The sequence below is a fragment of the Branchiostoma lanceolatum genome, chromosome 19, assembly GCF_035083965.1.
Source record: "Branchiostoma lanceolatum isolate klBraLanc5 chromosome 19, klBraLanc5.hap2, whole genome shotgun sequence".
Taxonomy (NCBI): Eukaryota; Metazoa; Chordata; class Leptocardii; order Amphioxiformes; family Branchiostomatidae; genus Branchiostoma; species Branchiostoma lanceolatum.
In genome coordinates this window covers 14,838,450-14,862,402 of record NC_089740.1, presented here as the reverse complement: position 1 = coordinate 14,862,402, position 23,953 = coordinate 14,838,450, and the positions used below count along the sequence as shown (strand labels likewise).

Genomic DNA, 23,953 nt, shown 5'->3' with positions numbered 1-23,953 from the left:
AGTGGCGGGAAAATGAACATTTTCTTCATTTGTTGGAACAACGCTTGCTTTCTCAAAGATAAAGCAAGGACGTTTCATTACAAACCAAGCAAGGATTTGAATCTTCTCACAAAAATGTTTGATTATGTAGTACCTAATCTTTTTGTGTGTGTTAAAACAACATCGATTTCAGATGTTGATCTTTAAAAGGGTATGAGATAGAATAACACTAGCATTTGCGCCAGAAACCAGGTGTCTTCAAAGCTCCAATAGCGGCTCAGTATTATCGCGTGACGTCAGCGTTCTATGTGTACTCAGGTCTAGTGACGTATATAGGAACTTTATAAGAAAGTCAGTCAGTTTGTTCAACATATCGGTTTGTACAGAGCTAAGAACTGCCATGAAAATTACCCCTCTTGCGACATTTCGGCTATGTTGTAACTGTACGCATATGTATATCATATATTACTGTATATCTCAGGGTGGAGTTTTTCTTCTTCATACTTAACTAACATATATAGCCAAAGACGCGATTCAGATAGGCCTTTTTGGTTTCTATAGAAAGCATATTTGATTACATTATAAGATGCCAGTGTGATTTTAGCGAAGGGGCGCTCTACGAGCGTATATATAGCTGTAAATATTGTAAGATATTCTCCCTACGTTATGTTTGCTTGGTTTTGTATTCCTGGAGAACTAGTTGCCTATATTGTTGTTTTATTGTTGATCAATAAAGTACCGAAATGGCAACGACTACAACGCGTTAGCAACTTATTTAGACTGATCTTGGAAATTTGCGAAAGGAAAGCTACCACTCGTTGATTTCCCTTCATCCTCTATAGTTGTCTCGAAATGGCCAAATATCGAGCGCGTATATTGTAAAACGACTAACAGTGTATGGTTTTTCTAGCTGTCGCATCAGATTTCGAGTCTTCAGTAGATGATACCAATAAAACCCGAACCAAGCTTACGTAGATAAGCATAAGCCGCTCTTTCCTTTCGTTGACGAATTACCCCACACAGAAGCGACACCTTTCGGACTGACGCATTATTCCAGCCTTGAAACGAGCGACTGTAAGTCCTCAAGCAGATGTTAGGGCGGAGAATCGTATCGTCTTCTGATCTCTCTAACAACCACTCATCCTTGTAAAGAAAATTCCGGCTGTCAAAGAAGCCAGCAGATTAGAAATCATAACACATCATGCAGAAGCGACATCTAGCGATTTATTACTGAACCGCAGTCCCTGGTGACGTGACCCCTTGTCGTTCGGTGACCCCAATTGTCGCCTGTCACTTCCGCCTCTCGGCTCCCGAACCCCCGTCTCTTCCCACCTGGCTTTCCGGACGACTCGCCGCCGATTCCGCCGACTTTTCACCACCGATGGGTCCCTAAGGAGGCCGAGGATGGAACCCTGGGCCGTCTGTGCGACGTGTTTGCTGCTGGTGGTCGCTGGTTCGATCCCCGCAGCAACGCAATCAACAGGTAGTTTGTTTCCTTATCTTTGCAAACTGGTGTCTGAGTGAGCGCGACCTCTGACCTCTCAAGCCCCCTGACGTTATTAAATAATATCAGGTGTATTATATCAGGTGTATTTGCAGCCAGTGCCACAGGCAGGTACCCAATGTGTAGGGTAATGAGGCTGTTTAACGTGTTCGAGGCACCTCCTCGAGCACGGGACCCCCGTTTTACGTCCCTCCCGGAAGACGATTTCGTGGAAAGCTTCGTGAGGCTACAGCAATCCGGACGTCCTTGGTTGGTCCCCCATCCAAGCACTGTCCGGACCGCGCGTTGCTTAACTTCCGAGATCGAGGGATCGGGTGTATCCAACGCGCCACGCGGCCGTAGTTAAACAACAACGATACCAGAGTAGAATTGGTTATCGTCAAATACAGTAAGAGTCTCTTTCTTAGTTTTGAACAACATTTGGAGTTAGATATTCAGGGCTTGCCGGCCTTGCTTTGATAACAGTGACAAATCATTTACTGCAACATAACCAGCTGATAGTACGTGCCTGTGAGGTGTGTTGTTACGCAGAAGGGCGGTTATACCAGTTAACAAACACTGATACGGATAGAGTTCAGGGATAAGGAAATTATAACGTTGCGTTCGGTGGGAGCTTCGTGGTCACTGTTGTGTGTAGATCGCTTTTGTGCCCTTTGTAGTGAAAATAGCTGCTTGTATGAATGAAGGCATTTCGCCTGAAGCCTTGCATAGAAGCTACATTCATATAACGTACAATTCAGAAATGTTTAATTTTGCAGACGTAAGAATCTGTATTCCTTAAGGTAGGCGTTCCTAACGTCTTAAGTTGACCCCCCAAAACTACGTGACATTTGACGGGTTGTACACAGGGAAACTATGTGACCTTGAGGTCGTTATTTGAAGGGCACACAGCGGTTCGTTCATGTGTGACGTCTGCCCGAAATCGTTCTTAACGACACAAAAGAAAGTTGTCCGGTTTTAAAAAAGAACTTTGCTCTCTGTTTATTTTGGTAAGTCGGGCGACGCGAGGTATCCGTGTCACATATGCGGGCGATTAGCTAGCTGTAACGTTATCTGTAATTATACTAATAGTGGACTGGTACAACCACTTACTGGGGTAACGCCAACATATCTAATCTCCAAGCAGATGTAAGTGGTGACAGGCTGAATAAGTTCTAAACGGGAACTATGCGGCTCCAGAGGTCTTACTGAGGGATGACTATGATGCGAAAGATGTCGGTTAGCTAAGGAACGAATCCACGCTACATTTATACTCCTAGCAGATGTAAGGATCCGGTTCATTCTCGGGGTTTTACGCATGTCTTTGCGAAATTGCTACGCTTTTATTTATTTATTTATTTATTTACTCATTCATTCATTTATGCATTTATTGGTTTGACTGTTTTGGACACACAGCCAGGGCTGCCCAACTAGCCTGAGGCTATTACAAAGGGCTAGCCCCGCTGACAAGGACAAAACATTACAAAGGACAGCATAACGAGCTTTAACAATATTCTAATGTACATATTGAAACTATCGTATATAATGATTAAAAAGATGAATAACGTCTATAATGGTATCTACATACTTTTCTAGTGTTGTAATCTTTTTGAGGCAAACTGGTACTAAATAAATACTAGAAAACAGTACTGAATGTTTTAGAAATAGATGTGAAACACCGAGAATGACCTGTGCCCCTATATCTGTTTGGGGATTAAACACACCAGTTTCGCAGGCACGCGTCGGTAGCAGGTTATACTGTACGACCCCTCACACCTAAATCCATCCAAATAAATCCAACGCCAAGGCTTGTCTAAAAGTATCAAAGAAGAATTTCCAGCTGTAATTTGAGGATAACATATTCCACCCGTGTGCCACTGTTAACATTTTAGACTGTACTTCAGTTGAATGAAAAACAGAGTCTGTTTGTTTACATAACATTACCTGTAGTCAGGTGTGCTACTCAAGGATCGTGTCAACAAACTGAAACGTTGAGGTACCTGTATCAGTTTTGTATCAAATACAGTTAGATTTTACTACCAACCGCCAAAGGTTTGTGCACTTTATAAAGTTTATTTTATGCACAAATAGTTTCGGATAATCAGTAAATCAATTCACCATAGTATTTTTTGATACTCGACCTTATTTTTCTTCCCTACAAGCGTTTCGACAAACTTTTGAGTTGATTTTGATAGGACTAGTTTATTTTGCACTGAGGAAGACAACACATAGGTTGTAGAAACGTATGTATATAACATTAAGGTTATGTAACTAAGAAAACTTTGTTGAAACACTTACTAGTTGAAACAGTTAATAGTTGGTTCGCTTCGTTTGCGTTCATGAGACTGATGGGAAAATGTTATCCTATGGTGGCCAAAATCCCTGGCAAATTATTTTTCCCATTTGGCAAAATTTTACTTTATAATTCAGCCGGCGTAGTTGGCCTGGTAGTTACTAAACTGAGCCGTGCGAGGTACAGGAAGGCACTGCCCGGAATCCCTTATTGACTCCAAACTGTCGATGAGTCAGGCTGGAAAAACGTCGCTCGGAGAAATATTAGTTATGCATTAACGAAACAGATGTGAGGAGTGCCGGACCGGTCCGGGGGGTCTGCAGGACGCGACGGGAGCCGTCACGTACAGAGAGCACCCCGCGCGCGCTCTGAATGGAATCCAGCATGTCATAATTACTCCACATTCTACACCGTTTATATTCTATACCTCTCTTTTGTACTATGTATAATAGTTGTTGACATACATTGTACGCCGGTTGAAAAATAGAGTAAAATTTAGCCAAATAGGAGCATAACTTGTGACAGATCTTGGCCACCGGTGCATAACATATTCTCATAGCTAATCATTATTCCGAGTGGCTGTCAACAATTACACCACATTCTATACTGTTTATACGCTATACCTCTATTGTGTATTATGTTTGATAGTTGTTGCTGTACACATTGTGCCGTGTACAATTGTCGTGCAATAAAGTTTTTTTCGTCGCACATGCCTGCCGCAAAGGGCTAAAAGAAGGTTGTTTGGGGCTCGTAATACAAAATAAGATTTATCTATGCATTTATCATTGTTGCAAACGAGTTGTCACATTCGTCGCACGTTTTTTTGTTGTAAAACGAGGATCTACGACGACATTTTCCGTCGCAAGACAGTTGAACGACATCTTCACGACTGTCGCAAGAATGCCCTAAAATTACAGCAGTAAACATGTTGTACCGAAAAAGTGATCCGATCCCAACCAATCCATTTCTTTTGGCATGAGCAGTTCGATTGTCAAAGCCATTTTAAATGTCTTTCCGAGTACATGTATATGAACTGTGTTATGTACATACTACTGGTCGCACGACACTAATCTGATATGCAGAACCCAGTTTTTCTCGCATTCTGACACGCAGTGCCCCTTAGCCTGGATACCAGACCCCCGATCGCAGGGTCTAACTCTGAGAGGCCTGTTGTTAAGAATTTCCGTGGGGGCATGTTAGCACTAGAGCCGAGGAGTTGGTAGCCTGGATGCCAGACTACCGATCTCTACAATGTCCTGTTGTAGAATTTCCTTGGGGGCATGTTGGCCCTAGTGCCGAGGAGTTGGCCTGTGTAGGCCCTGAAACCCTGGCATCCAGACTATGTCCCCTTGTGCTAGACCCTTGCCCTGTATTATCATGCTTAGGTCGTATACAGAGAAAAGGTCAAAGGTGACTCTGTCGGGCATGACGGCACCATTGACACCGTTCCAAGTCCGGTGTGCCTCGGTTTCTCGACTTGGAAGAAATCCAGTCGGAGTCATGAAGCGGTGGCGTTTCCAGAACTACTGTGTTATGCCTAAATGTGTGGCTGTTACAATTTTTTTTGTTCGAGGACACCAACTTTTCTCAACTTCTGGCGCATTTCGCATTGAAATTTATGTTTTCTCGGGTGGGTATGACATAAATATAAACTCGGTCCCAGCCCTCCCGAGGGTCGGATCGCCCTCCGAAATTAAGAAGCGGCCATTGCCCCATTTATACTGCATGTTAGACTCGGATGAGTTCGGGTGAGGTGTTTAGGCAAACCACATGTCTGGTAACTGTGTGTTACCTAACATCATGAAGTTGAACATCACTGGGTGGTTTTCTATGGATCTATCCACCCTAGCTTTGAAGGTGTCAAAGTTTGGTGCATTTTTCACGTCTTCCAGCAGGTTTATTTTATCTTTTGGTTGAAGACTAAACAGACGCGGAGGACATGTGACAGGAGAATGTCGCCTGTTTGTTGGTAAAATCTCACCTCCGCACTCTGTGCGTCTGTAGTAGTCACTGGCGCGTGCTATCGGCCCGATTGTACAGAGTCATACAACGGATATAAGGACAGCTTAACTGGGTTCTCGGATTTTCAGTAGATATATGGAAAGAGCCCACAGACAAACTGGTACGTTGCTTTTGATCTCCAAGCAGGCTATGGGGGAAATTTCGTAGGCTACTGGCTGTAGATTCTGGCCGGCTAGATACTATTTTGCCTCCGTAGAGATCTGCTTGGAGCTTACGTTTTGCAGCTGTCAGTCGTCATTGTGAACGCTTGAATTGTATAGTTTCTTTTTGATTGATGTTCATTTAGAAACTTTGTTGGTTCTGGAATTGTGTTAAAAGAAAGTGTTTAAAGATGGAAACGCAGAATTAAGAAATGAAAATTGAAAATGTGGTATCACCTCCTTTGTCACCACGTCCGCACTCAGCTGAATTTTGATAAAGGAAAAAAAAAACTCTCAAAGATTCTGGAGTTACAGATTTTCGTGGGTATCTCAGCTGAAGTTGACACGGCAGTCATTGCCAGGTTCGGCCACGGGACCGCCTGTTTCAGTCAAAGTTGTGTTTGTTCGTCGTTGGTGGCCGCTGCACTGGCTTCACGGACAAGGTCCGGCGGAAGAGCGACTGTTTGCCCCCGATACAAGCCCGAGGGGTCGGTCGGTTCACTAGACCGGCACTTGGTTACTGTCAACATAGCCTGGATGCCAGGTTGTTTCCAGGGCCTACACAGGCCAGCTCCTCGGCTCAAGGGCCAATATGCCCCAAGGAAATCCTTAAACAGCCCCCCCCCCCGAGTTAGGCCAAGAGGAACACGATAGACACAGGGATCGGGGCTACTGTCAACACGGCGGAGACACCTGCAGCCGATCCTATCTCATAAACAAACAAAGCGAAAGGAAGGGTGCCCCATTTTTGCCATTATCAGTCGCGGCAATACATGTGTACGTAAACAAACGTGTGACTTTATTTTGGGCTTGTCCATTTTGAAGTTTTATAGGGATGACTTTTTACACAAAAACTGATGGTCTAAATAACTAACACTAACCGTCCTAATACAGTCTATTAAAACACGTTATTTCAGTAAGTTGCCCATGTTCAGTAGAGAGTTTGAGGGGTGATATAGACTCTAACATAGAAGCCACGTTTAGGACCGCATCCTTGTCACAACGCCACCTTGCGACAAGGAACAGTACAGTTTATTCCAGTCCTGAGGTAGGCAGCAGAGGAGTTACCAAAACGTCAGCCAGGAAGATGTCTTTAAGATTGTTTTCCAACTTGAATTATGATTTTTTCTTTTTTTCTTTTCTCTCTCCCAGGTCTTCCTCCTGCCTGTATCAAGATGAGCCACCCTGAGGTAGTACCGGTGACGGCCGCTGGGGGCGTCCTGACGTCACCGTACTACTCGGATCACCACTACCCGACTCACCTGGACTGCTTGTGGAGATTATCGGTGAGATGGCAAACTATTGTTTCCGTAGGATATTCTGTATGTGACGTCACAGCCGCCATGTTGGATGGTTAAACTAAGGGTCTCATTTATGTCCGTTTTACAAAAGAGTCCGTTGCCCCAAAAAATGAACGGCTGCATGTACGTGTGTCTATATCGGTGTAAACATACCTTTTAGCTAGCCCAGCTGATATCAAGCGTCAAACTGGTGAAAGCTTGTTTGTAACGGAAGAAATTAACAGGTAAAGTTCGGCTGCCGCGCGCGAGGTCGGACATCCACAGCCGGACATTAGCGGTAATTCGGTCGATCACTTTCAGCTGGAAAGTGCCTATTTAGGGGGTCTAGCTAAGTGCCGTTTGAAATTGCCATAAAAAGGTATTGTATGCCAACTGGTAGTTAGCAATTTTTTCAAATGATCTAGGGTAGATGAGCTCAACAGAGAATGAATGACATGGGTGCATTTCTTACAGCTTCATTACGAACGCGCCCATGTAAAACACGTTTTAAAACATGTAAGCCTATGGGGCAAAAAACTCATGAATGAGACCTTAGAATAGTCAAACCCATGCATTTGCATGTATATAATGTCATAATTACTTAATTTTCCTGTAGTTGTTGTTCACCTTGTAGTGCCTAGAAGCAAATAGATCTGCTGTTTCAGTAGCTGGATGTATTTTTACAGGGAGGGACAGAAGAATATAAAACTGTATACAAATAGGTCAATATATCAAAGAATGTTTGGACCTGAGAGCCAATTGTGAAAATGATACGTTAGACTCAACATGTTGATTTACTCATGTCTTTTCATAAACATTTATGTATAGGCTAATTATTTTGTATCCACTTGACTGTTTGTATGCATATATAGATGTAGTAGACCATACGAAAGTCGCTCTACTTTTGTTGTGTGATTTCTTTCTTTACAAAAGCTTAAACATCTTGCCAATAAAACACTGTGTGTACTTGAACCGTAGTTAACTGAAATTACGATGTACCCCAATAGTACGGATAGTGCGTCTTTCAGTGACAGTTGATTAAAACCACGTACTTGACCTATGACCTTTTCACCTCAGGCCGAAGAAGGCTTCTATCCCGTCGTGATGGTGGACCAGTTTGATCTAGAGTCGCGAGGGGGCTCTATTGCTAACTACCGCTGCAGTGACGCCTTCATCGTTCACTTCACGGATCTCGGTCCCGACCGGAGCGAATATGGAGGTATGTACAGGATACTGTAAATACAAAAATGTTCGCGGTGGCTTTATTTCGCGGTTTTCGTGGCGACCGTTTCACCGCGAACTTCAAACCACCGCGAACATTTTTGTCCAATACTGTAGCAGTTTGTAACTATAGCGCTGCCGCGAACTTAAAACCACCGCGAACACTCCATTCTCCCCTTAGCGCGAAATGAAAACCACGCTGCATTCACTTTGTGTTGATTTGAACATTATCTGTTCGCTTCAAACAGATCCATTCTTATTTTACAGACTATTATTATTATGACACGATATTTTCTATGTGTTGTTGCCATGTCCGACTCCTATATCCACCGACATAATTTTTTAATGTCAATTTCTTTATACAGTACATCATTCCAAAAGCGAGACTGAATTACCCGTACATGACTGTATCGTATAACTGCTATCGATATTCTGCATTTAGAATGATAGGATGGATTGGCCTAGTAGTGTTGTTGGTTTGATAGTAAATACTTTCAACAGTCTTAGAAATACCGCGATTTATTTCGTATGATGCATTGCAGAAAGACAAGAAGCCTTGGTTTGCGTGTCTTCATATTTTTAAGACAAGTGATGTAAATTGTTCCTCATGTTGGCATCGCTAGATGCACCAGTTCAAGGATTGTATAAGAAAACAATGGGAGAGTTACGACAGCGTCTTCTCTTGTCATTAAGAAATTGTTATTCCGTCCTCAGCTTTCTGCGGCTCCCAGATACCCAAGTGTTGGTACTATGCTGGCAAACACATCGACATCCGGTTTGTAACGGACGGGAACACGCAAAGCAACATGGGATGGCGCATCACCTACAACGTCAGCAGGACACCAGGTATACGGCTAGGGATAGTCTTTCTTAAAAAAAACACACACAAAAAAACACTTTTCGTCTTGAAATAAAGACGAAGAAATAAAAGAAAACAGTCCGAACATGCCACGTTTTGTATTATGAAAGTGAAAATTGATAAGGGATATATTTGCATACAATCTGTTTTAGATATGGCAGTTTTTTGTATCTTTACTCTGTGTAATTACGGTCTTGTCACTCTTTTGGAGCATAAATCGTATTGGGTGCCGCCATCTTCTTTCTCCCCAGTGTGTCCGACTGACAGCGCGCCTGTGTTGGGCAGTACGATCGCGAGTAGCACGGAAACCGCCGCTAAAACAGGAGGTACGTCTGTCTAGTGTTACTTTCTTATTACGTAGACATGGGTCCTCATGACTCACGTTCGTATGGGAGAATCTGTATCTTGTTTTTGTTCAGCTGGTGTAAAGGCCCGTAGGCGTAACACACCAGTTTCGCAGCCAGGCGGTGAGATAGCAGCTGGTAATATTACGCTGAACGACCTGTCTTTGACTTTATTTGAATTGCAACAAAACAACACAGCACAAAACAACACACCAGTCTGAGCTTGTAGGCGTTGTTCAAAGCTATCTACTAAGGGCATTCTCAATGTATACACGTTTACATTGGGAATGCCCTTAGTAGATAGCTTTGAACAACGCCTACAGCTTAATATGAAAATGTTAGGTGTGGCAGGCGGTGGGGTTCTATTCTACGATGGGTCTGGTAAAAACAAAAACGAGCCGAATTTTTTACCACATGCTTTCAGGTTGCTTGGAATCTTGCTCAGCCGAGGCGTATCTTGTGAAGTACGTATTATGTAGTGACACTTATATCTAGATGTTTCGTTTGACATATGGAGACTGGAAACCCCTTTGTGATCCTCTCACAGCTGGCCCTACCGATGCACCCCAGACCCTGACGACCCCGCCAGGCCTGACCATCATCCCTAGCGAGAGGCCGCCATTGGTCGGCGCCATTGTGGGCGGGACTCTGGCCTGCGTTGCCATAGTGATCCTGCTGTTGCTATGGTGCTTCTGCTGCTATTGGAGGAGAAGGAAACGACAGTAAGTTCCGTATAAGGCGACAGGATGATCTAAACTCTGATGCAAGAATGCAAGAGAGTAGCTCAGTCATGTAAAGGAGGTTACAGGGGCCGTAACCACCTTGGTCATATGACGCACTTTTCAATATGAAATGCGCCAGGAGTTAAGAGAGTTATTTGTCCTCGAAAAATCATAACAACATTAATTTCAAAGTCCGAATCCGGTATCCGAATTTTCGACAGCGATGCAGCCAGTGCACTCGAAGCGAGTTCCAATCGAACCACGGAAGCGGTCTGAACACCGGTATCGAAGGTTATCGCGACCCGGGTATGATATAACGTAAAATATAGACCGGTCGGAAAGACCCATATCGAACGCTATCGCGGCCCAGGTATGATATAAAACCCGGTAATGCTGTAACAGGCGTCATATTAGCGTAGGACGGCCCGGGGTCACGGGTTGGGGAGCTAGTGACACGGGCGCGTCCTGACGTCAGCCTGACCACCCCCCCGCCTCGTTCTCTTCGGTCCTTACTCTAAGTCTGACTACATGATTACTCCTTTCAAGGCGGTGTTCAGCTACTTTTATCACATTTTCGGGAGGCGGGGTTTCGCGAGCGCGGCGGGGCGTGGTCAGGCTGACGTCAGGACGCGCCCGTGTCACGTGCTCCCCAACCCGTGACCCCGGGCCGTCCTACGCTAATATGACGCCTGTTACAATGCCTAGGTCACATTTCCAAAGCGGGGCCCGGTATGGCAGCTTGCGGGAACGAAATGTATAATACAAAATACAACAAAGGACACAAAACGTAAGAAATTTACTCCTAAATAGAAATTGTGTATTTTCTTGATATGCATATTTTATTTTTTGTTTTCGCAAGCATCCCGACCCGGCCCCGGCTGGGAAATTTGACCCTAGCATAACACGTATGTTTTTGTCCCTGTTTCAGACCACAGGTTGCCGAGACCCTGGCGAACCCCGGCGCGCGCCCGGACATCGTGGTCTTCCGGCCTGGGGAGGACCGCACCAGCCTCATGAACCCCAACTACGGTCAGAGGGCAGAGTTCGCCGCCCTGGCCGCCATGTCTAGCAACCGCGGGGCCACGCCCGACAACTGCTACTCCGGCGACATGAAGCAGCCGTTGTTGGACGGCGCGGTTAGTCCCGTGGTGGAGTCGCCCAGGCACACGGGCCCGCCGAAGTTCGTCCCGCCGTCACCCCCGCCCCCGAGTGGCAAAGACTGGTCGGGCGGGCCCCGCGCGGACGCCTTCCCGGACGATGTGTTCTTTGAAGACCGCATCAGAACGGACGATGAATATTCGGACCCCGGATACGCGGAGATTGACGAGAATATCGCGAAGGTCGGTGATGATGAGTTGCGTTTGGATGATGCCGGGCGAGGTGCAGCAGCAGGAGCAGCCGCTAGGGGGCGCGATAGCTCGGCGAATGTGTACATCTTCAGCCCCAGGCCAAAGCCTCCTGCAAAGCGCACCCCGCCCTATGCCGAAGTAAACCTGTTGGAGGCGAGCGGAAAAGGCGGGAACTTTACCTTTGATGTTGCCGGCGACGTGCTCCCGTTGGCGGAAGGTTACGACGAACCCATGGCAACCGCGTCACGTGACTCCGGGCACGGCACGGCGGGAAGCGACGCTGACGGGAACGAGGTTCCCATGGTAACGCGTGCTCAAGAACTGGAAGATGCAGACGGATACGCCGTTCCCATGGCAACAATTCTTCCTAACAACCAATCACAGCTCGGGTACGATCACCTACAAGGTTCTTCAGAGACGGACATCAGGAAGCAAGGGATTGGCTACGACCATCTCCATGGTAACAAGAATGGCTACGACCACTTGTCGCGAGAGTCGGAGAAGCCACTCGGTCCCAGGAGTTCAAAGTACAGTAAACTTGACAACAGGGCACAAGAAGGGGATCTTTGAGATGCATTTAGCTGTTTTTCAAAGTCTCAAACCGTCGCAAGATAAGAAAAAATGACAAGATTTAATTTTTGTGTAAAGGCAACGGACAGCAGTGCGCGCGTAGATGTCACCATAACTCAGATTGTATAAGTAAAGTATGCAGTGCTGATAAAAAACTTGCTAAGGGCCCGATCACTTCCATCGCACGACAGGTTTGGACAGCAAGTTGAGAGGACTTTTGGGGATGTGTGGTGCAAACTTCAGCAGACGGAAAAGACTGTCGTAGGTCCCATGACGAAAATCCCATGACGTAAACGCACGGCGAATGTGAACGCGCCCTGTTTAAGAACAAGAGCTCATCATTGCTAAGTTGTGTTTTCAGGGTCTTAAATTTTTTTTATATATTCGTTTTTGTTGGATTATTTTGGAATGATTTTCGCCACATTTTCTCGCGAGAGAGCAAGGTTTAAGTGCTGGTTGCTTAACCAATCGGACGCGTGCATTAAGCGTGACGTCACGTAAAACTATGACGTTGATTTCATGAGTTATAGCTGACACTAATGGTAGGATTGCTTAGTTGCACAACAACAACATGTTGTGCTTTTTCGGTGGATTTCACTAATGATACTTTAAACTTTAAATGTTAACTGAAGATATGCCAAGGAAACACGTGTAAGTGTATAGCGAAATCATTCCGAACGTTTTATGAAAAAAATTAAATTCTTTTGTTTTTTTGTAGAGTTTTTTTAAAATGTTTTGCGTTGTTGCGTCTGGTGCTGCTAAAGAAACAGAAAATTACAAATCGACGCGCAGGATGTTTCATACACACTGCAACGCTTGGATTGTAGGCCTTGTTGATTTGATTATATGGATAACATCCACGCGCGCAGCAATATTTAGTTTCCAAAAAAAGTTTCGACCATACTGTAAATCGTACAAAGCAGCTGCAAAAGGAGAAAAGACATGCTGTAGATTACAAAAAAAAAAAAAAACATTTTGGAAAACGAATACTAAGTCAGTTCCAAAGTCATATACCATACTCTGTGTGTTTAGGTTTGTTCATCCTTCCTTACCACGTAGATTTCTTATTGAAGGCAACTTTTTTTGTCCATTTTTTTTATTCACACGTTCGCATCAGTTTTGGGGTCCTCAGAGGATGTCACCCGTATAATTAAAACAACGTGGCCTTAAGTCATTTTCAAATTGGCTGGTGATTTGTATAATTTCAATCTAGATATTGCGATATTTCGCATTAATTGTAATCAAGATGTACATATTTGTGTCACTAAAATTGCAAAAGGTATTAAAATCATAAAGACAACGGTCAAGGGATGTCTTTATTTTGCTATGATCGTGTTGTTTGCGCCTAAATCTAAATACAAGTTTAACGAGTAACTTTGTTTGCTCCTTTTATTGAGATCTCCACTAGTGTAACACAGAGAAACGCTGTTCTACCTAGAGTCGACTTACATAATACTTAAATGAAATATGACATGTAAATATAAAAAAAAAACTTGTACAATTTGTAAACAGAAAATTATGGAATATCAAATGTAGTGAACTTGAAAGTGAGCCGGAGACGCCAGAGGTCAACATAAGATAACGGAAACATAATCCGAGTATTGTATTAAAAGAAATCCCAAAGTAATGATAATTGACAAAAAGATGTATACAGAAGAAGTGCAATCAAAAGTAATCATAGTAACAAAACATAAATATAATAACTTGCTGCACATTAGTGAGTAGACAATGAAGCTAGAGAAACCATAGCGAAAATATTTATTGGGACTTACCACATTTGTGGGAGGATTGAGATGATAGTTTTCAGGTGTCAAGTCGGTAAAAAGACTAAGGTTTGATCGACTCACACCAGGACCCCTACTCTTTTTTATAAATGTGGTGGGTTCTTCTTCGTGCTCAAGGTGTGGCTGTCCTTAAACACTCCAACTTTACGTCCCACCAGAGAGGACATAACATTCATTTTAACCGGTTTGTTTTATTAAGATATCAATAAGTGTTTTTAAACACTTAAACGCTTTTCTACCTTGTGTCCGAATACATCAAAGTTTTGTCAGGAAATAGATAGGCGTAACGTGCCTTTCCCAAGGGCATAATGCCCTTGATATGCCCCGATGTTGTGCCCTTGGGAAAGGCACTTTACACGACTTTCCTCATTCCACCCAGGTGTGAATGGGTACCTGACTTCGGTTGGGGAAGGTCGCATTGAGGTCACTTGCTAGCGCCGAATGGCAGCCGCCCAGACCCTTGCGACAGTTCCACAATGTGCAAGTGTGGAGCAAATATGTATATGTTGTGTATTATGTGATTGTAAACCCAGCAGCAATTCAGCACTGGCTGCCATTGCACGTGTAATTTCTTACCAATAAACCATTATCATTATTATAAGACGGGGGGTTGCCACGGATTCGAACCCAGAACCTTTAGACTCTAAGTCAGCGATCTTAACCACAAGACGACCTTGCCACCCAAAGCTTTATACGCCAATATGATACGAAAGGGTTATTTTTCCAACGTGAGGACATTGATGTATTTTTGAATGCATTTCGCGAAGATAATAAAGCAGAGTAATGTTGACAGTAATGTCATTTCATCTTTATTCTGACATTCGCAAAGGCCACACTTGAAATTGGCATACTCTTAATGCAAGATTACTGTTAGCAGATTGTTGTATATAAACGATAAATGGATATTATTTACAGCATCAGCTATATGATATATTGCCATATAGTTATTACTGTTACATGCAAAGGATGTTAAACATTTATTCTTTTTTTGTTTCATGGCTATTGCCTCATAAAACAGGTTATTATGATAAGGTACCAAACATATTTAAGACCGTAATGAAAATTACAATATTTACATCGTTAATAGTTCACATAATATACACAGCGACAATTAAACAAAATAGTCATGCAAAGGGACTTAATATTAAATTGTACCCATTTGATCCTAATCTGTAATCTATTGGCTCATGACAGAGGTCAAGACAAGAGGGCGATTGGTACCAAACATTGTTTAGCCTAGACTGTAAATTACAATATTCACACTGTAAACTGTTCACAACACCATCACGATTGAAGAAATAGAAATGTTCACTCAAATTACCGTAATATCAAACATTACACATTTTCTCCTAATTTGTAAGCCATTGGTCACATCCTGCGAATGCCAAAGGAACGGCTTCCCAGATTCCTTCTGGACTGGACTCCTAACTTCGGGAAGAGGTCCAGAGGCAGACCCAGGAAAACATGGCTGGACTGTGTGTTAGATGACGTAAGACTGACTGTTGGGGAAAACAACATGAGGCTGACAGACATGAGCAAGATGGCCCAGTACAGAGTAGAATGGCGGAGATTGGTAGCGAGACGTAAAAGACGAAGCCTTGACGCAGGCCACTCAGATGATGATGAGACCTAATCAAGTACAAGTAAGTAAGTAAGCCATTGGCCCATGACACAAATTTGTACCAAACTAGGATTAGCCTAGGCCGTACGGATAATTACAATATTTACATCAGCAACTGGTCACATCATAATTGTATCTGCAATATTCAATTAAACCGAAAATGAAGATTCATGCAAAATGACTTAATATTAGATATTTCTTCCTGGTCCGTAACCAATGCCTCATTAAAAAGATCCAGACAAGATCTTAAAGTTCACACCTTTGATCCTAGTCTGTAAACCATTGTCTCATGAAACAGGCTAAGGCAACATTGGTTTTGCTATCAAACATGGTAATGAAAATTACAATAGTTACACTGATCACAACATGTTCAGACCTTCAATTGGAAACAATAAAAAGATTTACATTAAGTGCCTTAATATCAAACATTTATATATCATCCCTTTTTAAAATGTCATGGTTAAAAGTCTCAGCTAAAACGTTTGAATCAGTTGAGGTGGTACCTCGCTTGTTGAAATCATTTACTAGTACTCTTTGTCTTATATTATTTCCGTTATGTCAAGCTTATGTACATTTCTGGTAGGCCAAGCTAATTGCTCAAACTCAGTGTTTACACGAGATCTTTGGAACTGCATGGCTGAACGTGAGTCAGTTGACGCTTCTTGCACTCAAACTTGTACATCAGGTCAGTCACCCTGTCCACTTCCTGCAGTACCGCATCCGTCCGCTGGAGGGTCTCGTCCATAAAGTGGTCAGGAAGTGGTGCTTCATCTTCAGAAGAGACAAAATGTGATAATATTTGTAGTTAATCCTTCCCGTTATGTAATGCAGAACACAGTATTTGGGTGAAGGTCTACGGTAAAGGTTCTTTATCAATTGTGGGGATATGCGATAGCTATAAACCTACTAATGTCACAAAGACGACTACATGCTATCTATACATGCAGTTAAACGTTGTCATTGGAATAACACATTTGTGGTTAACAAAATATCATCTAGTAGGAGGTAGCAAAGACTGTATTACCGTCCACGTCTTGGGCCTTATGACGCATGCCCAGAAGACTCCTGAAGGAGTTCCAGAAGTAATCTCCCATTGCCGTGTCCACGCCGATGTCGTCAGACGTCTGGCAGTAGCTCATCCAGTTACAGAGCATCCCGACTCCCAGATTCATCTGTAGGAAACATAAACAGATGTATTTAGGCTACGTAATGCTGTTTAAGACAGGTTGTTCAAGCTAAAACAGAAACACTTATTGGATGTAATTTCATGGTTGGTGGTAATATGCAAAAAAAGCAAAAGCAAAAACCTCGAACAAAATAAGCTGATTTTTGTCTGACCAGGTAAAAGACGAAGAGCATGACGAATGTGGAATAATACAGAGGTCCCATGACACGATCCACCGCCTTCATGTCGTCCGCAAAGACACCGACGAACGGCCTGCCCAAGCCCATCTCAAACAGCACGTACGACGTTTTCTTAAAGCCGGAGAAGCTCTCCATGTGTTTGCCGAAAATCAGGATCCCGCTGAAGCCGTAGGCCACTATAACAACCAGCATGTTCACCGCAAACCCAAGGGCCTCTCCGTATATCAGCTAGTGTAAACGGAAAATAAACAACTGCTTACTTTTGTTTTACAAACAATTGGATCAACAGAATGAACTAAAACGTTGACGCCTCCGGTAGAAATGTGGAAGATGAATTCTACGTACACGAGGCAGAGCGTAGACGGTAGCGACACCCCTGGAGAAGTTGAGAACCCGGAGGATGCTGCAGGTACTGATGAAGATGGAGAAGGACAGGACCTCCTTGAAGGTTGCGTCCCATTGGCTGGCGGTACTGATGTCCACAAACTCATTGATGCCGAACAGCCCTGTAACAAATAGCGTTACTGTAAATGTCTCTTGGTATCTTGGCAATCTCTAAACTAAAATAGACAAAAACTATGCTGAACAGCATATTACACATTCTACATTTGACAATACCGGTTTTGTTGCCTAAAAAATACTATTTCGTAGTTTGCCCTAACAGATTTGCTTTCTCCGAAATGTCAGAAAACCGTTAGGACAATTTGTCATAAGTACCCTTTGCTTGTTGTAAGTCACCCAATGCAGAAGCTGCCTTGATATACCGAAGTGCGAATGTCACAATGACGGCTGTCGACAAGCCAATGTTGCACAGGATCAAGATGTTCCAGAAACTGCCAAAGTACAGACGGCCGCTCTTCCGTATGTTCCAAATCTCATGCAGAACGTTGTAGACGAAGAAAAGAACGAAGAAGATGTGGAAAAGCATCTGAACGAAGTCGTCTGCTGTTTGGTACTGGAACAGACGGAAGGTCTGGATACTGGGCTGTAGATAAGCAGCGCCCCCTGGGATGTACTGCAGCCTGAACACCACGGTGCTGAACAGCTTCACGTCAGGGTGGTAGAAGTTGATCCGGAGGATGAGAGTGTCTGAAACCATCAGGATCCAGTTGGTTTGTTTGAGGAATTCTATCACTGTAGCAGCCTGACCAGCATCTCGTGGCAGGTCCACTGTGGTGTAGCACGCCGAAGTCCCGTTTCTGAAACACAATGACAGTACTTTATTAGCAAGGCAGAAACTTATTTTAAGGTACATAAATACAAAAAGTTGGATTACAAATGTCTATGAAAAAAATTCCAGAGGTTATAAAATAAATTAAAACTATATGATGGAAGCTGAGTAGATACGCTCTGCATACAGAAATGAGTTGTCCATAATTCATCAATAAAACTTGCTACAAAATCAACAGCATTAAATGCTTCAAACGTGATATACCTGAATTCGTCGACAATACTGGTAGTCCCGATGTGTGAACAGTTTCTCCCACTCTCTCGGCGAAGAGCTTCGTTTTGTAGATTCATGAACAGCTCAGGATAGAGCCTTTGGTTACTGTCTTCGAGATCTATGTCTATTGGGTCCTCTGAAATTGTATGGATATCTCGATTAAGATTTAATGAGCAGTACAAATGTCTATGTATCAATTTGACAAGTCAAATGAAACAAAAAAGCTTTGGGGTCGGAATGTTTTGTCACCTGGATACTTGGTGGTTCTCTCCAGGCGAACAGGACCGATCCGGAATGCGTTTGTTCCGACCGGAAACTGTTTGTCCAGCCACCTCAGCTTCTTCCCGTTGTATCCGCGCTCCGGGTGAAGGGACGGCATCAGTTCAGACGACAGCCACTCCCAAGCATCGTCTACTGTGGTGACCTGCAGAAGGGAAATTAATTACAGTATTTTAGGGCACAGACTCCAGAGAAGACAATGCGAAATGACGACATATAGCGGTAACCTTAAAGCCGGATAGTTGTTCCAATGGTCAATGAAAGAGATAATTCGTTCTGCTTGAGAAAGAGAATTTTTTTCCAAACGTACCTCCTCATTTCCGGATAGCAGGCTGTTCTCCAGGGAGGTCCTGACGTAGTAGGCGTGTCTGTCGAAGCCCAGAACCCCGATGTAGAAGGCATTCCCGGTGAAGATCAGCAGAAACACCAGGACCACCAGGATACTTCTACCTTTGGTCATCCTCTCGGTCCAGTTCGGGTCATGGTCGGTTTTCTTCGGGGCTGGTGGTAAAACCCTCCGAGCAGGAACTTATTCATACATACAGAACACCAAAGCTTAATCAGAAATTCAGAACAACAATGACGCTATCATTATAAAATCTCACAGAGAAATGTAAATCTTACAGTAAAGGTATCTATGTCTTTTTATAATGTATTTGAGGCGTGGCTCTCTTTAAACACGGGACGTCCATTTAACGTCCTATCCAAGGGACGTCCCTAACTGAAGATAGGTACTCATTTTCACCTGAGTGGAGTGGGGAAAGTCGTGTAAAGTGCTTTTCCCAAGGGCACAACGTCAACGAGACAAATCAGGGGACTCCGGATCTAAAACAGGACCTCTGGGTTTTAGGCCAAACACTCTGCCACTGCGCCACCGCGACGTCATGCGGGAAGGCAATGTGGACTAATTTTACAGACTGGCCCCTGCGGTCGTAGCAATCCGCCGAGGTCTTACATGTAAAACTTGTGGAGACTTACCATCATAATCCCTGCCCTTCCTCTGAATAGCACCGACTGGAGAACGGTCTTTGTCCAATAAGTTCGTCCCCAAAACTGTTCGAACACAAGCTGTCACAGATCGCATAATAGGTCCGATGATGACTGCCTTTGTGTAGGCGATCATAAAAATCTGCAAAAAGTTGGGCATGTTGGTTAAGTCACTAGCGTTTTTTACGTCATTTGACTACGAAAATTGTCAAAGCCCCTTTTGATTTGTGCAACTCATTTTTGGAATTATATTTCATTTCAGGGAAGTTACATACATTTCGTTCCACTGGCGCTCTAAAATCTAAAATAAAGATATGAGGAAAAATATACGATTTAAATGCATGACTGATGCTAACCTGAACAGGCTCCAGTAAAAATGTAGAGAACAGGAATGTCAGGACGAAGTCCTTCAGCCAGGCTTGGCTTCTCTCAGCTCCAAACTGCAGACTGTACATGATCACGAAGAAGCTGCTGCAGACAGACGTCAGGATGGCGAGGTTCCACGCCACCGTCTTGTATGGAAATCGGCAGCTGGATGGAGATGTCGCCGTTTTCAACAGTCCTGAAGGAATCTGATCTTCCAACGGATGCTGCTTGCGAAACATTGGCACAAGGATGGTGTAAACTGGCAGGAACACTGTGAACGATGTTGCTGCAGTACCAACCAGTTCCGAAAGACGGAGAGTGATGACGCCAGCGTCGAACAAAATGACATCTTGTGCACCCAGTTTGACCCCGTACCACATGGCGCTGCCCACCATCCACAGGGTGGTCTGGGTCAGGCAGCAGACCAGGCGCTGCGCCCGGCTGAAGTGTCTCACACCGGAGTTACACACGGCTGACAGGAGCAGATGGTCTTCGTACAGAAGATACGAAAACGTCGGTAGGGTGTATTCGGACATCCTAAGGTAAATATAACCACATATCTCAAAGGAAACCAATGTTTTAAGGCATCGATGCAGAGAATTAATTCTATAACATCATGCAGATTGTTATGTTTTGATGACCGGTTACGAGTTTGGGTCATAGTTGTAGAGTAATGCAGCATTATTCCTACTTCAAATCACCGTCCCGGAGAGCTGAAAACCTACCGCATTTCTCCATCAGGAGCTGCCTTCAAGGTCCTTATAGTCCTACCGTCTCCTTTGCTAGATGACAGCCAGGTGTAACATGGGAAACAGCAACTGTGCACACAAAAAACACGACCATCAACTTTTCTCATGCTCTCAAATGTGTTAGGAGCAGGGACAGTTCAAATGTACATTGTACTTTCAACGACGTTCATCTGCAACGTATAAAATGCTGGAAATTTTTATGTTTCAAGTCAGCAATTATATCTTGACAGTGTTTCCTGATATTTCGTAGAAAAAAATCATAGAACCGAAAAGTGCCAGATGAATTCCCACAACTTCTGATCTTAAAGATTACACTTTGGAATGGAGCCACCACCTAAAACCAGGGATTGAAAGAATTGGAAATAAAACGATAAAAATTTGCTACTGTACCCACCCTTGTGCTGTCTGTATGTCCCAGACCTTAATGCTGTCTATGAAGAGTGACTCCATGGCGCCCTTCCCGGAGCTGTCGTGCCAGACCTGTACAGACTGGAGCTTGCCGATGGAGACCGGTGTCGTCATGATGTGGTGCGTGTCACCACCTCTGGCCAGGATCTTAAGACATTTACAAGGGTGATTCGTGGTTATAGTTAATATTTCTCAATTGCGGTCGACTTAAATCTCCACTAACGTGACTGTACTACTATGTTTATCTTTTGCTACAGCTGCAGATCAAACAATTGCTTCGTGAAGTCCCTTGTCATCTTTTACGCGTTTAGAGACACAGACACATAAACACAACACTTCTCACCAAGCCTTCCGGGTTGAGAGTGACCATGGCCGTCCTGCCCTCTGACCCTGTGATCATCAGCCCGACTACAGACGCCGTGCCGGCATCAGGCTGTGTTCCCGTACGGACAGACACGACGTAGATGTAGTCCGCACCGGGAAACTCAGATGGGATTGTGGAGACTTTGGAAACAACAGCCATACCCGTGCGTGCTTTAGCAAGCTTTGCTGAATGTCCAAGAGCAAGGCTGTCGGCTACTGCTGTACTTATAGCGATGTGGCTCTTAAAAAAGCATAGATGACTAAATATCAAATTTCTATTAACATTTGATACAGACATTTTATGCCTCCATGGAATCGAATAATGATGTTATTGCCCTTGGTCGGTACGGTTGAAGAGACGAAAGTTTAACTTACTAGCCAACGTTATTATCGAAATTAAGCTTAGAATATCATATAGAATGTAAAAAAAAACATATTGACGTTAACGTACCCTGATGTTCGAATGTAATATCAATAGTTGGGACATCAAAAATATCATCCACAGCGCTACGATCGTACCAAACACGGTCGAATTAGTGGACAACTTGTCAATGTTGGTACCGAACTTGTCGAAGTGCACGAAATTAGGGAGGGCCACGAAAGAAGCTGCCAGAATAACCCTGGAGCTTTTCCCATCGCTTTGTGGAGTCATGTCACACGTGCACCGAGTGGTCGTCTCGTTCGTTTCAACCCCAACCTGCAGTACAAATGGCGCAGAAAGCAACATATGAATCAGATGGTACAATATGATATCATTTCTTTTGTCATGACAGTAACTAATAAACAAAACACGGTTTAAGGTTTCTTTCAATTTAAAGCAGCTCTGTCTAGTACTAGTTAGTTTGAGGAAAATGAACTTCATCTAAAAAGCTCTAGGAAGTATTACGCAAGTCGCCTACTATGTTAACCAGTTCAACTAAGTAGTAACATTCTATGAGATCAGTAAGTCAGTAAAACCTTGCAGCGGCGGTTATCCCACGTCTGGTTCTCGTTTCCCCGCATCAGACAGGAGACTGCGGCAGTCTGCAGTGTGAATCCTGCCGGGCTGCCATTACGACCTGGAGGGGGCGGGGTCTGAGGGACCGCTGACGTCAGGAGGCGTCTCAAACCACCGTGGGGGAGGTCTTCGCCTAGTACACAACCAAACATGGGGAGGTATTAGTGTTCATTCCTCACAGTAACATTGATGCTGAATAATATGTCGATGCTTAAGAATTGAACTTTCTCATAATAGTCCAAAGTTGCGTTGCTCATTTTTGACATCTGGAAATATAGGAGGGCAATGTGGAGCGGCTTCAAGAAATAGTAGTGATCAGATAAAGTCTAGTAGTACCTTTTCTCTTCACGCCAACTATGAGCCATCCGCGTTCCATTTGGATCTCCGGAATAAATGATTTATTGAAATCGGAGTAAACCAGGCCAAATGGCATGTTGAAACCGTCATAATCAGTGACTTCAGGAGGTTTGACAGTTGTTGTGTACTCGTATTCTTCCTTAGTTTGGAAGTCGTGAAACCGGAAGTACACCTGCAGCTCCGTATCGACGTCATCGACTGAGAATCTGACCAGGGGCACCTGGCCTCCATCGGCAATGTACATGGCGTGATACTTCATGTTGGCGTCATGACTAGGAACCTTGGTCCGAGGGAATGATCTGCCTGCATCATCGAGGTTCTGCCTGTATGATGCTGGCAGGGTTTCATGATACTGTTCTTCCGTGTCACTCGTGGTCCCAAACTTCACTCCATGTTTAACGATGACGGTGATGTTTGGCTGCAGGTTTGATGTGTCAGTATTGCTGTATTGGTCATCCCCATCTTTAGTGATTGTTACCATGATGACTGACGAAGATGCCTCAACTTTTCTTACACTCCACACAAACGGATCCTCGACAAATGCCACGACCTGCGGGAGCCAAATAGGTCGTTACATATTTTTGGCCAAAATTGCTATATCAAAGTATCAGCGGGGTTAAATGTTGGGAGATGTACAATGATACAGAACTGTCCAGTTTTAGACATGACTCTATTCTTACCTTCATAGTGGAATCCTCAGGAAGGTTGTCCTCCTTTGTGAACACGATAGAGCCGACATCCTGACTGATAGGAACGATGCCGACATCAGGGATGCTCTTCTTCACGGCCGTGAGCACGCCGTCAGACCGGATGTGCGTCACTTCTCCTTCCGGTGGTGTCTCTTCCAACAGTTTGTCTGCTGCCGCATCCAGCAGTTCCAGCAGATCTCTCGTTTCACCTATCACCTGTATGGTGGGACAGGTTTTCTCAGCAAAATGAATTTTGATAGATCATTAGGTCGTCTTAAACCT

The 23,953-nt window shown here is 44.0% G+C and overlaps 4 protein-coding genes across 4 annotated transcripts; 1 reads left to right on the top strand and 3 right to left on the bottom strand.

Annotated features, from left to right (window-relative positions):
- Positions 1-1,230: 1,230 nt before the first annotated feature.
- Positions 1,231-13,569, top strand: LOC136425368 (uncharacterized). The gene is made up of 7 exons (XM_066414219.1): positions 1,231-1,462; positions 7,070-7,203; positions 8,275-8,416; positions 9,133-9,264; positions 9,529-9,603; positions 10,169-10,343; positions 11,272-13,569. The coding sequence occupies exons 1-7, from the start codon at positions 1,384-1,386 to the stop codon at positions 12,260-12,262; spliced, it is 1,728 nt and encodes a 575-aa protein (XP_066270316.1). The 5' UTR covers positions 1,231-1,383; the 3' UTR covers positions 12,263-13,569.
- Positions 13,570-15,890: 2,321 nt separating this feature from the next.
- Positions 15,891-17,254, bottom strand: LOC136425767 (polycystin-2-like protein 2). The gene is made up of 3 exons (XM_066414715.1): positions 17,006-17,254; positions 16,692-16,839; positions 15,891-16,438 (listed from the first exon to the last, which is right to left on the bottom strand). Exons 1-3 carry the CDS (start codon positions 17,222-17,224, stop codon positions 16,278-16,280), a joined length of 528 nt encoding a protein of 175 aa, XP_066270812.1. The 5' UTR covers positions 17,225-17,254; the 3' UTR covers positions 15,891-16,277.
- A 60-nt stretch (positions 17,255-17,314) lies between these two features.
- Positions 17,315-19,073, bottom strand: LOC136425195 (location of vulva defective 1-like). Its single transcript, XM_066413991.1, has 4 exons — positions 19,062-19,073; positions 18,734-18,900; positions 17,750-18,231; positions 17,315-17,538 (listed from the first exon to the last, which is right to left on the bottom strand). Exons 1-4 carry the CDS (start codon positions 19,071-19,073, stop codon positions 17,315-17,317), a joined length of 885 nt encoding a protein of 294 aa, XP_066270088.1.
- A 922-nt stretch (positions 19,074-19,995) lies between these two features.
- On the bottom strand, positions 19,996-20,644 carry LOC136425194 (polycystin-1-like protein 3). Its single transcript, XM_066413990.1, has 2 exons — positions 20,099-20,644; positions 19,996-20,043 (listed from the first exon to the last, which is right to left on the bottom strand). The coding sequence occupies exons 1-2, from the start codon at positions 20,642-20,644 to the stop codon at positions 19,996-19,998; spliced, it is 594 nt and encodes a 197-aa protein (XP_066270087.1).
- Positions 20,645-23,953: the final 3,309 nt, after the last annotated feature.